Here is an 18,472-nt window from a genome sequence, read left to right as displayed (position 1 = left end):
GCTTTAAGCCTTTATCTATTGCTGAAGATTTGTTTTTTTTTAACATAGGCTATGCTAAATTAATCTTGAAAGGTTCACCCAAAAATGAAACCAAGCCTATGATTTACTCACCCTCAAGTCATCATAGGTGTATATGACATTCTTCTTTCAGACGAACACAATCGGATACAATCGTTAATCCAAGCTAGCTGTTTCTGAAGTCCATATGCACCTGTCAGTCAAATAACCCTAATAACCCATAATAATTGAAACCCACCTGAATTTCTTCCATTGTAACCCATGGTGGTGAAGTATTTAACAGTCACAAGATGGCGCCAGCGTTAGAAGTAGTACCGGTCAAGATTTGTGTGTGTTATTCAGTTTTCGCGGTTATCTGGGAATAAAATACCGCTGATTGGCGCGATTGACCAATCAGAATTAAGTATTTCACAGTGCGGCGTAATACAGCATATTAATGGCTAAAGTCTGATTACACTGTATTCAACACAAACACATGTTATGTGAGCAATATACATTTTGAGAAAATATTTATTCATAGTTTTTGAAAAAACTAAAATGTTAAATCACTGAAATAAGGCCATTTAACACTTTAAACATTTGTTCAACAAGGCTATTCAGAACTGGATGCTGTTGCCTATTTTTTTCTTCGCCTCTCCAAAACAATGTGAAAACCATTTTGATCACTCATTCTTACAAAACAATATAGTCATTTATCTTTTGTAAGACAGTTGTCATAAATGTCTTTATGTGGGGAGGGTGTGGATCATTGTGAATATTCACATGAGGTGTGGACGAATATCAATGAGGAATATCAATGAGGAATGTGACAGAGGGAACTAAAATGAATGTGAGGAGATTTAATGATTGAATGTATTGTCTGTAGCTTATTCACAAACTCCTATTTAATTAAAAATAATCAGACTATGCATTGTCTTTACGTAAAGACTTTAGACCTACAGTAGGCTATAGCCTACCATTCAAAAGTTTTAAATCTGTATGTTAGACCTACAATAACGTTCAAAAGTTGAAGATAAAAAATAGGTAAAAGTAATAAGGTAAAATAAGGTTAAGGTTAAAAATAAAATTTAAAAAAAGTAACTTCTGCTCACCAAGGCTGGATTTATTTGATCCAAAATAGTAAAAACAGTAATATTCTGAAATATTTTTACAATTTAAAATTATTATTTTTTTCCCCTTTTTTTTCTTCTTGTTTGTTATCTAGGAGTCGGGGGCGTCATGGTCTGGGACCCCATGTAGGGGACAGGGATAGTGTTATGTTGGAAGTGTGGGGAGGAGAAACTGGAAAAAAATAAAAATAACATTTATTCACAAAAATAACATTTATCTGAAATAAAAAGATTTTGTATCATTATAAATGTCTTTACTCTTTTTTTAAATCAATATAAGGCATCTTTGTGAATTTCAATAGATTTATATTTCAGATAAATTGTGTTGTTTTGAACTTTCTATTTATTTAAAGAATCCTGAAATAAATTGTACACAAATATTTTCAACAATCATAATAAGAAATGTTTCTTGAGCAGCAAATCAGCATATTAGAAAGTTGCACATGATCCTTCAGAAATCAGAGACAGTTTTAGGTCTATGTTCGCTGATGCTGATCTGTGTTTATCTGAGAACAAAAGCTTAAATTAAATCTATTCATCATATAAAGCAATTGAGTCTCTTCTGAAGACTTAGAAGAGTAAAACAGAAGTCTAAGCGGCTCGATTCATATTGATTTCTTTTACAATCTCTTTATGGAGTTTTTGAACGGTCAGAGTATTGAGTCAATAGACCCACTGGAGAGACCATATTTCCTATATATATATATATATACAGTCTTGTTCAAAATAATAGCAGTACAATGTGACTAACCAGAATAATCAAGGTTTTTAGTATATTTTTGATTGCTACGTGGCAAACAAGTTACCAGTAGGTTCAGTAGATTGTCAGAAAACAAACAAGACCCAGCATTCATGATATGCACGCTCTTAAGGCTGTGCAATTGGGCAATTAGTTGAAAGGGGTGTGTTCAAAAAAATAGCAGTGTCTACCTTTGACTGTACAAACTCAAAACTATTTTGTACAAACATTTTTTTTTTCTGGGATTTATCAATCCTGTGAATCACTAAACTAATATTTAGTTGTATGACCACAGTTTTTTAAAACTGCTTGACATCTGTGTGGCATGGAGTCAACCAACTTGTGGCACCTCTCAGCTGTTATTCCACTCCATGATTCTTTAACAACATTCCACAATTCATTCACATTTCTTGGTTTTGCTTCAGAAACAGCATTTTTGATATCACCCCACAAGTTCTCAATTGGATTAAGGTCTGGAGATTGGGCTGGCCACTCCATAACATTAATTTTGTTGGTTTGGAACAAGACTTTGCCCGTTTACTAGTGTGTTTTGGGTCATTGTCTTGTTGAAACAACCGTTTCAAGGGCATGTCCTCTTTAGCATAGGGCAACATGACCTCTTCAATTATTTTAACATATGCAAACTGATCCATGATCCCTGGTATGCGATAAATAGGCCCAACACCATAGTAGGAGAAACATGCCCATATCATGATGCTTGCACCTCCATGCTTCACTGTCTTCACTGTGTACTGTGGCTTGAATTCAGAGTTTGGGGGTAGTCTCACAAACTGCCTGTGGCCCTTGGACCCAAAAAGAACAATTTTACTCTCATCAGTCCACAAAATGTTCCTCCATTTCTCTTTAGGCCAGTTGATGTGTTCTTTGGCAAATTGTAACCTCTTCTGCACATGCATTTTTTTTAACAGAGGGACTTTGCGGGGGATTCTTGAAAATAGATTAGCTTCACACAGACGTCTTCTAACTGTCACAGTACTTACAGGTAACTCCAGACTGTCTTTGATCATCCTGGAGGTGATCATTGGCTGAGCCTTTGCCATTCTGGTTATTCTTCTATCCATTTTGATGGTTGTCTTCCGTTTTCTTCCACGTCTCTCTGGTTTTGCTCTCCATTTTAAGGCATTGGAGATCATTTTAGCTGAACAGCCTATCATTTTTTGCACCTCTTTATAGGTTTTCCCCTCTCTAATCAACTTTTTAATCAAAGTACGCTGTTCTTCTGAACAATGTCTTGAACGACCCATTTTCCTCAGCTTTCAAATGCATGTTCAACAAGTGTTGGCTTCATCCTTAAATAGGGGCCACCTGATTCACACATGTTTCTTCACAAAATTGATGACCTCAGTGATTGAATGCCACACTGCTATTTTTTTGAACACACCCTTTTCAACTAATTCAACTAATTGCCCAATTGCACAGCCTTAAGAGCGTGCATATCATGAATGCTGGGTCTCATTTGTTTTCTGAGAATCTACTGAACCTACTGGTAACTTGTTTGCCACGTAGCAATAAAAAATATACTAAAAACCTTGATTATTCTGGTTAGTCACATTGTACTGCTATTATTTTGAACAAGACTGTACATACACACAATACAAGTAAATATACATAAAATAAGTATCACTTGTTTTAAATGGCATGACTGAGTAATTGACCAAATTTTCATTTTTGGGTGAAATAAGGTTCACACTTGTAGTTCGGTTCGTTTGGTTCGTTTGGTCCGGACCAAAAAACAAAAACAAACATAATAGTCCTGGTCCGCTTAGCGTTCACACGGGCATTTAACAGCGAACCTAAAGTTACCGAACCAAAGGCACAGGGAGACGGTCACAACCTGATTGGTCGGCTTATATGACGTAGGAGCTCGCTTACCGAACATTCAAAACAATGCTGTGTGCGGATTACACGCGCAGGCATTTTATGCGTGTACATATGGCATTATTTCTTACCAGAGAACTCATGAAGAGCTCATGAAATGTTCACAACATCCAAAACAACGCTGTGTGCTGGATTAAACGCGATCATTTTATGCATGTAACACATATGGCATTATTTTTTACCAGAGAACTCCTGAAGAGCTCATGAAATGTTCAAAGCAACGCTGTGTGCTGGATTAAACGCGATCACTTTATGCGTGTACATGTGGCATTATTTTTACCCGCTGAGAACTCATGAAGAGCTCATAAAATGTTCAAAACATTCAAAACAGCTCCAGGATTTCCTCCGTTGTGAAGAAAAGAGACGGCGACTCTTATGCAAAAGAGATGGCCGTTCTGTCGTCTGTACCTGCTAATAATGGGCAACACAGGAACTTTGATGAGAAGAGCCAGGTATGCTTTTTGTGTGTTTTTTCTAGCATTTTCGAAACATGCTCGTCTGACCAAATATTGATTAGGCACTTCCTCCTTGCTCCACGTTTGCCCTCTAACGTTAAAGTTACTCATTTTGGATACACCGATCTTTCCTCGTCGTCAAATCAGCTGCATTATGCGTGGCATCTTGTGACATTACGTCCGGTTTTTGGTCCGTTTACATGTCTTTGGTCCGTGTTGCGTTCATATATCAATCGAACCGCACCAGAGTTCGTTTGGAAGCGGACCGAGACCCATCTTTTTAGCGTTCACATATGTTCAAATGAACCGCACTAACCGAGCAACCGCACCAGGGTTCGTTTTAATCGAACCAAACATGACAAGTGTGAACACACCCTAAGTTTCTGACTCCATTGTTGTTGATGAAATGGATGAAATCTTTTATTTATCCTATAAAAAACAACTGTACAACTAGTCTGAATACTATAAGGCCAGGTGAGTTTTGAGGCTTCATGGCCAACATGACTGTGATTACTAAGGTCAAGTGTATACGAGAAGTTTTGATGGCCACTGAGCAGTTTTTGCTTAGTCAGGCATTTTTTAAACCACAGGTGGCTGTGAAAGAATAAAACCACTATTATATCAGGTGGAGGGTTCTCGCCTCCGTAAGGGAGTTGGCTGTTCTTGGAAAATGTTACATCTTGCTTCTGAGAAAGGGTTGACCATCAATTGTCAGGCTTCCACAATCAGAGAGAAAGACTATTGGGTGAAACAGGAGGGGACAATTCTGTTATTATTCTGTCATCTGTAATTTAAGTCACTCGGTTATTGCGACATAACAGATAAGGGAAAGGTATAAGAACAATGTCCTGGCCAGAGACAACATCTGATGTTCTTCAGGAATCTCAGCATTGTTCAATAAAGTCTTACTTTGACTTCTGGAACTCTGCCTCTTCAGCTTTATTCGCAAGAAAGACTTTTCTCCATAACACTAAAGGAACCCATAGTTCAACACAATATATGACAAAATAATTGTTTGAAAAAAGTTAATTATGTTTATTTTTTTAGTAGTGTAAATTTCCACGATTGATTTCCAGAGTTTACTGTAGCCCCATAAAAGTAGCATTAAGTTTTCAATGCCACATTTTACGTTACATGAAATTTTATAGAAAATCAAGTATGTGACCCTGGACCACCAAACCAGTCATAATTTGAGTATATGTGGCAATAGCCAGCAAAAGCAATTATGACCCATTGTATGGGTCAAAATTATTAATTTTTCTTTTATGCCAAAAATCATTAGGATATTAAAGTAAAGATCATGTTTCATGAATATATTTTGTAAATGTGTATATATATAGTATTAGTAGTAGTATCCTTTGCTAAGGACTTCATTTGGACAACTTTAAAGGAGATTTTCTCAATATTTAGATTTTTTTTTTGCACCCTCAGATTCCAGATATTCAAATAGCTGCATCTCTGCCAAATAGTCTTATCCTAACAAACCATACATCAACAGAAAGATGATTTATTCAGCTTTCATGTGACCATTATGACTGGTTTTGTGGTTCAGGGTCACATTCGTATTTCACATGGTGTTACTGAATTTTTGTGATACTTCAATCTATAAGAAATAATTTCTTAGTTTTGAAGCATTAACAACGTCTCATTATGTTGGCCCAATCACAACATTACAAAATCAAAAACTTGACAAATAAACAACAAATGTGAATCAAAACACATCTTCACAGCTCACAAATAAAATAAAATAAAATAAAATAAAATACAAAATGTATGCTTGTAAAACCACAAAAACACCCCGTAAATAGCACTGCATCTAAGGAACTGTCAATATTTAATGAATGAATGAATGAATGAATGAATGAATGAATGAATGAATGAATGAATGAATGAATGAATGAATGAATGAATTAGGCATTTATATAGTGCTTTCATATGTACTACTGTACACCCAAAGCGCTTTACACTCATGTCAGGGGTTTCTCCTCAACCACCACCAGTGTGCAGCATCCACTTTTTGACTTATTGCACTACGTCTTCTCAGTTAACTGGAGTCCCACTGATAAGTCATTAGTAATCTTATTTCTAATTTGTCTTATGGGATTCACTCTTTAAGAAGATGGACAATATGAATTTTGCACACTCATTAGGATTGAAAGTGAATGGTACAATGAGATACTCTCCTGGTTCCAGCTTGAAGAATTTCATCACATGTCTTTCATAGGCTGTCACACTTTTTTCCACAGGTCGTTTGCCGTAGAGGAACTTGTCTGGGAGCTTCTTGTCTTTCATCTAAAGGAGAATGAAATATAAACTTGCATTCAAGCAACCCGTTTATTTCGTAAATAGCATGTCATTTATGCATTTTCAAAGCGAAAATTAGCTTGAATTATATATTTTACTTGCCTCTGGTGGTATCTGGAAAATAGAATAGCACACCATTAATAAATAGAAACCAAAATGACTGCATTATTTGTCATTTCCTGTGATTCCAATATAGTTTTGTTAATATACTGACCGCAAAAACATTGAAGCCGATGGCGTAGTTAGAAACTTCACTTTTGTTTCTCTTTTCATGGTTCTGCATGAGGGACACCAGAATGTTTTCAGGGCACTGAGCACTAGCAGCACATTCCTTATCAAGCGCCTCAATCCGCACACGAAACTGAGGGTTTGTCCAGAAAGAGTCTGCAAGAGATCAATTGAATCAGACCTTTGTGGTACATGCAGTATAGGCACAAACACAAACACACACCATATGGCCAATATTATGCAAAGACAGAAAAAGAATAACCATATGTTTGCTCATATATGACCTTTATTATTGAGGCAGCCACCAGCTGTAGTCCCAGCGACCCAGCTGTCATTGTAACGTGTGGAAGTCCAGCTGCATTTGGAGGAACTGTCCAGAAAATCAGGTCTGAGGCAGCAAATATCAGTTTTCCTGAAGTTTGTGGTGAAGTCCTCCATTGACATCCTGCAGTAAAATATGAGTCAGTCAACATTTGATTCATTAATGCAGCAAGTGATCATATCTTAATCTACAGTCAATGCCCACCAGAACTCCCCGTCGTTGGCCAAAGAACAACACTTGGATTGCTCCATCTCACTCACATCCTTCCACAATGGTGACCTAAAGTTATGCAAAATCATTATTAAATGAGCACATGGTTATGCTAACCAAGAAAATAACAGCAGCAAATAAAGAGGGGAAAAATATACTGTACCTTTTTAACTGAATGTGCTTCTGTTGTAATTTTTAATTATTTCTCTAAAAGGGTAAAGCTGATTTTTTAATGGTATAGAAATAAATATGATGACAAAAATGGATGGAAATAAATTTTGCAAATGCACCTCAGGGTACAAAAAGATATGAGTGTGTAAGTTTAAAGTAAATTTTAAAATTGTTAATAATATTGTTGAATAGTTTAATTTTTCTCATTTGAACAGGCTGGAATGATTTAACATGACCACAGCACAAAACATTACAATTCTTCTACAACACTTTTTAAAATTAACTGATCATGTCATGTCATTGAAGACCTGGCTTTTGTTTTTAAAGGGATAGTCTATTATAAAAGAATGACTAAATCCAACAAAAACTCATTCATTCAAAATCTCCTTCAGTGAACAGTTAAAGTAACTCATGCAAATGCAAAACAAAGAGCACTTGTCAACCTCCAACGATTTAATCTTTGTTAGTGTAAACATTCCTTAACAAGACTGTAATGGTATATTCAAAGACTGGGGGTGCTTACACAACACCATTTTAAACTAACAACTATGATGTTCTAGACAATATTTAAAAGGAATGATTGATATTCAAAATTTCATTTTCAATTTTCAAGTGGTTATCAGCGCTGCCCCACCAGAGGTGGGGTTTCAAAAACAGTAATAATGAGTGCCAGCTGAGTGCCACACCGGTCACACCACAGTGACGGGAGCATAAAAGGAGGAGCGACGACAGTGCAAGACGAGAGACGAGCAGGCCTGGAATTTACGTTGTATTTTGTTAATGTTTTATTATGCGTGTGCAGGCAGTCGTCCGTGAGGGGTTGCCCACGTTACTTTCATTTAGTTTATTATTTGATTAAAGTCTTTTGTTGAATGTTGGTCGGTCCCCGCTTCTTTCCTTCCTATAATTACAAACCTTACTACAGGGAACTATGGAGATTGAGGGGGTGGATGCAATGGGTCATTTTCTTTGTTCAGAGAAGGGTAACAGGTTTGTGCTGATGGTTATGGATTAATTCACTAAATGGCCAGACATGTATGCACTGCCTGAAGAAGCTGAGACAGTGGTGAATGCATTGGTGGATGGCATGTTTAGCCAGTTTGGGTCTTAGAATCCATACAGTGACCAAGGCCGTAATTTCAGAGTCACGTGTCTTCTCAGAGATTAACAAAAAATTAGGGATCCAGAAAACCAGGACAATCCCTTTGCATCCCCAAAGTGATGGACTCCTTTAATAGGACACTGGTGGAACAGCTGGTCATTGTGTTTGCCAAGCATCAGAGATTGGGATTTGCACTTACCATTTATCCCAATGGTGTGCCGATTTGCCAAGGTTCAACCTCTTGCACCTGCCCTTTGGGGGTGGGAGATCAGAACACATGGGGAAATTGCTTCTGGGAGGTCCCCTGAAGTGCCTGATGTGCCATACCATGAGTATACTAGAAAGCTTCAGGACTCGTTGGAAGCTCATAAAATTAGAGGCTTCCTCTACACACTTAAGAAAATGAACCAAAGTTTTACTACAAATAAAACCGAAAAACGTCTTGGTTACGTATGTAACCCTTGAACGGAGACCTGCGAAATGGGGGTCATTTTCAGAGACCAATCTGCTTTGAGTGTATAAAAACGAGCCAATAACGCTGGCATGCAGTTCACTCACCGCCCTGCCCCGTATAAATACGGAAGTGAAATACCACATTCTCGCTTTTCAGCTGAATCAGCCGAACAAGTGATTCGGTCCTTCAGTGGAAGCACAGCACCTGGTGATGGGACATACGTCTCCGTTCCTTCCTTCAGGGAACATGGGTTACGTACGTAACCGAGATGTTCCCTTTTAGTCGGTCACGTTCGACGTATGTCGGAACTGACCAACGAATTGGGGATCCGACCAACACGCCAGGAATGCTGGCCCTTCAACGCCCAGTTTGAGCTCACTGAAGAACCCCAATGTTAGGGCGAATTTAGGACTCTAAAACTGGGAAGGTTCGTCACAGCTGTTTCTCTGCAAGACCCACTCAGCGTGACTATTGGATAATGCTGGGAAAGTGTGCCCTTTTCGAGAGATGGAACGCTGCGGAGTCACATCCTTCAGTGGAAGGAGGAGTGGCCGAATACACATAGGACTAACCAGCAGGGTAGTGCAATATATGGTAGTCTCTGGGGTGGTTCCCACCTGGTCCCAGGTTGGAAACAACACCACCAGAGACGACAGAGCGGGCTCTGTCAAGGGCAAGACACAGGGCTAGCCGAGTAGGGTAGCGGGTACCATAAAACATACAAAATTACGGAGGAGCTCAACAAGGTTTGCCATTTCTTGGGAACACAACTTGACACTAATAGACGCATGTATGTGGCCAGAGGCAGGAGTGGCATTGCAAGCCGAAACAGAACTGGTACTTTGCGTTAACCAGCCTCTGGGGGCGCGTACACGGGAAGAAACCGGCTCTACGCGAAGACTATAAAATCTAGCGAACGTGTTAGGTGTTGCCCAGCCTGCAGCTCTACATATATCTGTCAGCGAGGCACCCTGAGCCGACGCCCAGGATGAAGCCACACTCCTGGTCATGTGTGCCCACACCCTGAATGGGCAAGTCAAGTCTTGCGATTGGTACACAGGGCACAGACGGGACACAACAAAACTCTAGGCACGATTCGATGACCGAAAGTGCATGCAGGTCTCTACCCTCTTGACAGAGGCCAATGCAGTCTGTCATAGACAGGTTCAACTCGATTGACTGCAATGGCGCAAAGGGAGGGCTCTGAAGTGCCCTGAGAACTAGAGCTCAAGAGGGTACGGAGTTTGGGAGAGGTGGAGTTTAGCCTCCTTGCACCTCTAAGGCACCTGACGATCAGATTGTGCTTTCCGACGGACTTACCTTCGACAGCATCGTGATACGCCGCTATAGCTGCGACGTATACTTTGAGGGTAGAGGGAGACAGCCTTCGCTCCAAGCCATCTTGCAGGAAGGAAAGCACAACACCCATCGAACACCTTCGGGGGTCTTCATGGCGGGAAGAGCACCACTCAATGAACAGGTTCCACATAGAGGCGCCTCGTCAAGGGGGGGTCTAGCCAAAGGTCTGGACGTGGGTGCCATAGAGTGCCCCGTCTCTGAGAAAGTAGATCCTTCCTCAGAGGAATAGGTGCTGTCGCAATAATACCACTGGCAATGGTTCAAGTCCGGAGCGGCGAACAGGTCTACCTGCGCGGCTACGAAAAGGTCCCATATCAGCTGGATGATCCACAGGAGGATATATGGCGGGCGAGTTGCAGCATGCGACAGGAATGTGACAGTGTGACAAGTGTGACAGGAATGTAGCCCACCCTGATGGTTGATGTACGCAACGGCCGCAGTGCTGTCCGTACAGACCAGAACGTGCTTGCCCTGTAGCGGCTTTTTAGGCGGCCCAGGGCAAGACGTACTGCTAGCAACTCTAGGCAATTGATATGCCAATGCAATTGGGGCCCTGCCCACAGACCCGAAATCGCATGTCTGTTGTACTTGGCCCCCCCCAGCCGGTGGATGAGGCAGCCGTGAAGACAACAGCATGCCTGGACACTTGGTCTAAGGGCACTCCCGCCCGTAGAAATGAAGGGTCCAACCACGGTGCACGGTACTTGCCACTCTGCCATGCCCATTTCGGGACCTGGCCATGAAGCCAGTGCTGAAGCAGTCTCATATGAAGCAATCTGACCGTGGTTGCAAATGCCATATGCCACCAGAGCCTCTGAAAATTGTATTCAAGCAGTTTGAGGATGTGTATTCAACACTGACCGGACTCGCTCCTCTGTGAGGTGCGCTGTCTGACTGACGAGTCCAGCTCCATGCCAAGATACAAGATCCTCAGTGTGGTACAAAGTTTGCTCTTCTCTCAGTTGAACCGAAGACCCAATAGGCTAAGGTGACGGAGCACCACGTCCCTGTGTTTGCACAACTGTTCCCGAGACTAGGGCGAAGAGAATCCGAACGCCGCATTCTCTAAACGGAACAACGGCAGCCTCAATATCAGGCCTCAATATATGGGAGACGCCCAGCGAGCCGAACGTAACCAGGGAAACGCTCAACGAACCAACAATATCAGGAAAACGCTCTGCAAACCATCAATAAGAACTTCTTTTAGTGCGGCCACCGCTGAAGTGTGCCTTCACACCAGCACTGGAGAACACAGCATACCCTTCTCAGACTCTTCATAGAAAACAGCAGCTTTGAACAGCAACCGTTCGGCTCCAAAGACGGAAGCAAGGATGCAGTATTTCACTTCCGTATTTATACCCGCACTGTGGGACGGCGTGTAAACCGCATGCCAACGTTATTGGCTCGTTTTTATACACTCGAAGCAGATTAGTCTCTGAAAATGATACACAATTTTTCGGTCAGTTCCGACGTACGTCTCCATGACCGACTGAAAGGGAACAATGGTTATTGTATTCTTTTCATGTTATGTGTTCTGTTTGTGTGGGGCTTTAAGGGGCGGGATGTTCTTCTGAAGAACGAGCCTATGCAGTTATGTGTGGGTGGGAACTTGTGGAAAAGTTCCATAAGTTTGAAGTTCGCTGGTCACACAGGTGCTCATGTAAATAAAGTAGTCAATAAAGAAGTCTTAAAACTGATTAGTGAGCCTAAAGTTTCATATGACTCTTACTTGTCACTCCAGTCACCAGTCCACTCGCCTTTTCCCCGAGGGTTTAACACTCTCACCAGCCTTACTTGTTTGTCTTTGCATGTTACCTGTTAAATACATGTAATGAACACAATTTTTTGAGTCACATAAAGTAGTGATGTTTGATTCTTGAACGAATCGTTCTCAGTAGTAGGAAGGCAATACTATGTCGGCCTGAGCCACATACTGGAATTATGCTTAATATGAATAAAATGTTATTAAAACCTACAAAAACCTTTCTCTTGAGAGATATAATTATGATAAAAACATCACCCATGCACATGTAAATATTGTAATCATGTGGCTTTTGAGCACTGTCATTTGAAAGTTCAAGCTATGGAAACTGGATCGAGGTAGGTAGGTAAAGTAGGTAGGGACGGTATGAATAGAGCAATCAGACACCGGAGCACGCTTGGATTGGCCTGATTGCCCTGATTGACAGTTCTTCGATTTACCATGCGCCATAGAATTGGAACACACAGCTGAAAAGCACTGGAAGGTCATCACTCATCTTACAGTTCACACTGTTCCTGTTACTCATTCTTCATTTCTTCCTGAATTGTTTACGACTGTGTTTACATTAATACTCTTCAAAATGTGCACTGAGAATTTGTTTGAGTGTATTTGACCAATAATAAGCTGGAAAAAGAAGCAAATATTTGCACTTGTATGTCAGAGGGGGCTTTATTACGGTATGTATGTGCACGCTTCAGATGTGAGCTTGAAATCTGAGGGATTTGTAGAATTATGTGCGATCCTGCGCAAAATTCAGACCGATCACACACACTAATACTAACACGTTGTCGCAAGGAAAAGTCCAGCAGAACGCGCGTTAGCCGTGTTCAGAGGGTTAACCGGGCTGAGTAAGAATATGCGGCTGCGCGTCAACTCACTGTCGGTCAGAGAAGGAGAGGAGAGGAGAGCAGCTGGGATCGATACTGTAGAAACTGAGCAGGCTATCGTATCTTTTCAGATATTTCAGTATCGATATTTTTGACAACACTAGTTGCACTGTGCCGACCCAGGCTTTTTAAAAGTGAAATAAATCCACACTTCAGAGAGCAGTTTACCGGGCTTCCATGGCTAAAAGAACAAGCGGGCGCGCAAGCACCGGAAATCAGGTGGCCATGGAAACCAAAACTTGCGCGTTTGGAACCGATGATCGGAACCGAAAACAAATTTTCTAAACGATTCCAATGGAATCGTTATTTGTTTTCGATGCCCAACCCTAGTTTTTAGCCATTTTCAAAAAACTGCTGAAGTTTTTTTATTTTATTTTTATTTAAACCTTGCTATGTGTAGACTACTGTGCACTTGCAGCACTTGCTACTCTGCTGGACAAACTGATCACAGCACTTACTATTGTTGCCCTATTGTTAGTTTGATTGCTTATATTGCTCTCCTCATTTGTAAGTCACTTTTGATAAAAGCATCTGCTAAATTATTAAATGTAAATGTAAAGTTCACAGTGAATTAACTAATGTTAAAAGATACAACTTTGGATCTTAAAAATGTCTAAGGGAATGTTAAGATTAACATTAACTAAAAAATCCTGTAGTATTATTTACTCAAAGTATTGTTACTTTAACAAAATGAAACTGTAAGGTGTTACCATTTTTTATAACAAAAGTTGGCCATAGGAGTGTCAAATTTACTTTAAGGTTAAAGGGATCCCCTGGTGTTGAGACTTGTATGGCTTAATATAACATAAATGATGTCTCTTACTGAAATACGTAGTTGAAAACCCATGAAAGATCTACGTTATTTAAAAAATAGATTTTATATTTGGACTATGGGCGGCGCTATTTTGTTTGCGTTCTAGGTTGATGACGTAGAATGGTTGCACTCGGCAATCAGCTGGCGCTACCCGTAGCTATTTTTACCACAACGCAACTCGAAAATTGTTTCAGTGTTAAACAAAACCAATGAATTGCTTTGTATTGTACTTAAAAACACACTCAAACATACATGTGCACACAATCTCACCTACACAAAGTCAAACACATAAGTACAATTACAAAGCAATTATTTGGTTTTGTTTAACTCTGAAACAATTTTCGAGTTGCGTTGTGGTAAAAATAGCTACGGGTAACGCCAGCTGATTGAGGAGTGCAACCATTCTACGTCATCAACCTAGAACGCAAACAAAATGGGGCCGCCCATAGTCCAAATATAAAATCGTTTTTTTTAAATAACGTAGATCTTTCATGGGTTTTCTACTACATATTTCAGTAAGAAACATCATTATTGTTATATTAAGCCATACAAGTCTCAACACCAGGGGATCCCTTTAAGGAATCTTACTCTGGTTCGAACTAGGCGACTGTACTGAATATGTTTGATTTATGTTGAAGTGTTTGGGAAATAGATTTCGATGGTGAGCCTTTTGTTTTGTTTTTAATCAGGCTCTCAAAGTATATCAAAATTTGAACTTAGATTTATCTGCCAATATATCAGTTATCATTCCATTCAGAAGATTGCAAGATGACTAGATTTGTGTCTGTCTTCAAGTGGTGTGAACCTTAATAAACTTGACTGACCTTGTTTTGAAAGCTTTGTAATCTGAAGGCACTGTGATCTGACATTTGATTCTGGGCAGACTTACCTCGGAAACCCCCGTCACTGTATATGCATGGCCTTGAACAATGCCATTGGGTAATACTGAGTTTTCAGATGTTTTCTGATATGGTATAAAAAACAAACAAACAGACATTTTATATCAATAATGCTGCCAGGTGAGATATGTCAAGAAATTGCAAACAATTGTTTAATGTATAATTAAAGCTCTACATTGTTTCCTACATCTTACATTGTAAAAATATTCACTATAGTAATTTGTATTCAACTGAACATTCATTTTACTCTTTATTGCAAAATACTTCAATGACAGATGAAAGGACAAGCCTAAGGTCACTGCTTACCCCATGAGAGGTGTGACAGCCCATCAGAGCCTTTGCTTTGGCTGCACGGTCCATCAGGCTCCACAAATCAACAGGAGCTTTTGCTAGCTTAAAGCGCAAGTGGATGCCACCAGTGAAGTCCAACAGAGCCTCAGCTACAGCTCCACCCCACATGTCAGCATAGGAGCCGCACACCCTGTAAAAGTCATTCTACATTTTAAGGACGCATTACAGTGGACCAACAAGCGTTTAATGATGGATTCTGTGGGATTACTCAAAATGGGGATGAATAAAATAGACCGTTATCATTGTGACAATGTCAAAAAATCTCTTGTAATTATATATTTTTTATATTTTTATATTTTTATTTAATTTTTATTATTATTATTAATTATTATATTTAAGTAATATTTTTATGATGAATAAGCAAACATACTTTTAAACTATGAAAGAAGAATCATTTTAAGAATAAACTTACTTGGCATAAGCTTTCTCCAGCAAGGCAGGCCAAAACTCATTAGATGTTTTTGAACGAACAAAAATGAGCTTGCCATTGATCGTTGGCAGTTTGTCATCAATGACAACGTCAATCCATTTCCCAAACCTCCAGAACTATATGAATTAAGCAGAAAGCAGAAGGCTTAAGGACTGGGCTGCATTTTCCGAAACCTTCTTAACGCTACACCGTTCTTAAGTTATACCTTAAGCTATACCTTAATGTTCATTACGCTAAGCTAAGCTAGTGGCGACCCTGTCAAACTAAATTGAATTGTCCTATTCCTAAAAATGGTGGAGTGTTTCTTTAAGAAGGCATACTTTAAGCAAGCTCCATGGCTATAGTTCAGGGCTATAGTTGCACTAAGAGAACGTCCAGCCCTGATCAACTGATTTTTTTTAATAAAATATATTAGAGATATTTTGATCAAGACCAAAGAACTCACTCTAAAGTGAAATATCCCTGCATAATCTCCACCAAATGACTGGTCAGCTGGCATGACCTGGTTCATAACATCCTCCTGAAAGGTTAAAGCTCCAACAGCAGCAAGAAACCAGCAGTCTCCTAATGTAAAAGCACAAACATTAGCCAAATCAATCTTTCATTGAGTTTCCAGAATGTATTCTGGTGTATATAGAGTGATGCTATTAACTGCATAGACAGTATCATTCAAAAGGCAATGCCTACTGGAGTATGTGAATAAACACAGAAATAAACATACCTAAATATCCTTGGGAATAGTCAAACCTGGAAACCCCCTTTACAATGAGCTGAGGATCTGCCACTATTTTCTAAAGACAGAAATTGATTAAATTAATACATCATACAATGAAATTTGCCCTAAGGATTTGGCTTTTGTTCTGGCCTAGGCTCTGGAATTCCGTTCTCAGACCGAACGAAGTTTTCAGGAAGGGTGCAGTACAATTTGTGGGTTTTGTTTTGCACAGAGACATTTTTGCGTAAACTGAAAAAGACTTTGAAATCCTCCCACCTGTGGAGTTGCGTAACAGTTAATTTCACCATATAGCCTTACCTGAAAAACTGAATACACAAATGAGGATGGAAAGCAGTTTGTACTGCAAATGTATTTTTAAGAATGTGGCTAAGACAGTTAATGATATTGTTATAAGGAATTAATAAAGAAACTGCATCAGAATTATCACTAACACATTTTAAAGGTCAAATAGGATCATGAAAATACAGAAACTACTGATCTGTTTACAATTCTCCGCTGAGAAATAAAATAATTGTATTGAAGTGTGCTATTAGTATACTTCTTTTAAATAGGAAAGTATTCACTTTGTATGTACTTAAAATTCCACTTAAAGGATTAGTTCACTTTTAAATTAAAATTACCCCATGATTTACTCACCCTCAAGCCATCTTAGGTGTATTTGACTTTTTTCATTCTGATGAACAGTCATTTTAAACATCCTGACACTTTCACACTTTATTATGGCATTGACGGTCCATTGAGTTTGAAGCTCAAAAAAGTGCATCCATCCATCATAAGCGTACTCCACATTGCTCTGGGGGGTTAATAAAGGCCATCTGAATCGAATTTATGGGGTTTTGAAAGAAAATAAATTCATATTTATATTTAAATATCCATATTCATCGAAAATATATCTAAAAACCCCATCGATTTGATTCAGAAGGCCTAATGGAGCTGTGTGGCGTACTTTTATGCACTTTGTTTGGATGCACTTTTTTGAGCTTCAAACAATTAAATTTGCCCTAAGGATTTGGGGATACCAGATGACATTTAGACTCATATGTATTATGAATCTGCTTTCAAGACACTTAAGATGTCTTGCTACAATTGTAAATAAAAAATGTAGGCAAATGCTACATATAAACCTGTTCTCACAAGCCCTAAGATATATTTTCCAACAGTTATTATAGATACGTTCAAACAATGTCTATATACTTTAAACTCTTCTTGAAAGTTTCTGAAGGAGACGGAGAGTCAAAACAGGTAACTTACTGATGGACTCAACCACTTGATTTTTCCCATATCCAAATCAAGTTTCTCTATTGGTTTAATAGAGCTGCTCTCTGGAGGGAACTTATCATCAACATACATCTCTTTTTTTAAGATGCAGTTCTTCTTCAACTCCTGGTAGTCCTGATCCAAGAATTTCAAAGGGAAGTCAAGAGTGCCCTTTTTGTCTTTTGCGGCGTCTTCATTACTGGGTATTTCGTTCAAAGGAGGTGGAGGCATTTTTTCAGTTGCTAGAGTCTTTTTAGGGAAAAAAGTAAAGAAAAACTGATGTGAGACACTTCTGGCTTCTGTTACTGGTGAGACGATACAGCACTATGACATACTATGGTGTGCTTTTAAAGACCCAAGAGATAAGAGACTTGTTCGGGCTTGTTAGACACCGGTTTAGGGAGGGAAATATTGTCCCTTTGGAAAAAATATTTTGCTATGCAGAGCCTTACGCAATTTTAAATATTTTAAATAAATATATAGTTTATTTTGTTTATATTTGGTGTAGATGAGATTACAGTTAAGATCATGTGGTCTGAAGTACAATCCTTTGAAAAATCATTATTATTAGTATTTGGAACAGTAAAGTACTTTAAAAATGCCATACTATGGTGTGCTTTTAAAGACCCAAGAGATAAGAGACTTGTTCGGGCTTGTTAGACACCAGTCTTGGGAGGGAAATATTGTCCTTTTGGAAGAAATATCTAATATATATGGAACGAAACCCAATTGGGTTTATACAGAGTTCCACTCCACTTACATGAAAAAACAAAAAGACACGCAGACAAATAAGTTGAATAATAAAAATAAAAAAGGGTGAAAAACACATTTTTCAGAAGCCTGATTATCCTTTTAACTTAAAGTTACAGATGTTAAAGGGTAATGGTAAAGGAGGATCAAAGGAGAAGAGCAGCATATGAAATATACTGCAGGAAACTATAACAAAATACTGTCATAGTAAAGTCA

At 39.1% G+C, this 18,472-nt stretch overlaps 1 protein-coding gene across 1 annotated transcript; it reads right to left on the bottom strand.

Annotated features, from left to right (window-relative positions):
* Positions 1–5,262: 5,262 nt before the first annotated feature.
* On the bottom strand, positions 5,263–17,829 carry LOC137091021 (calpain-2 catalytic subunit-like). Its single transcript, XM_067455093.1, has 12 exons — positions 17,501–17,829; positions 16,235–16,304; positions 15,959–16,077; positions 15,496–15,629; positions 15,039–15,213; positions 14,723–14,797; positions 12,100–12,185; positions 7,279–7,353; positions 7,037–7,197; positions 6,739–6,908; positions 6,627–6,638; positions 5,263–6,512 (listed from the first exon to the last, which is right to left on the bottom strand). Exons 1-12 carry the CDS (start codon positions 17,735–17,737, stop codon positions 6,306–6,308), a joined length of 1,521 nt encoding a protein of 506 aa, XP_067311194.1. The 5' UTR covers positions 17,738–17,829; the 3' UTR covers positions 5,263–6,305.
* Positions 17,830–18,472: the final 643 nt, after the last annotated feature.

This window comes from Pseudorasbora parva, chromosome 10 (assembly GCF_024679245.1).
Source record: "Pseudorasbora parva isolate DD20220531a chromosome 10, ASM2467924v1, whole genome shotgun sequence".
Taxonomy (NCBI): Eukaryota; Metazoa; Chordata; class Actinopteri; order Cypriniformes; family Gobionidae; genus Pseudorasbora; species Pseudorasbora parva.
This window is presented reverse-complemented; position numbering and strand designations above follow the sequence as displayed.

Excerpts from the sequence above, each read along its gene's own strand:
- LOC137091021 (XM_067455093.1), bottom strand. The coding sequence starts at position 17,737 with ATGCCTCCACCTCCTTTGAACGAAATACCCAGTAATGAAGACGCCGCA. Across the intron at positions 15,214-15,495 it reads CTGGAGAAAGCTTATGCCAA|GGTGTGCGGCTCCTATGCTG; the intron begins GTAAGTTTATTC and ends TGACTTTTACAG. Across the intron at positions 7,198-7,278 it reads GCCAACGACGGGGAGTTCTG|GATGTCAATGGAGGACTTCA; the intron begins GTGGGCATTGAC and ends ATTTTACTGCAG.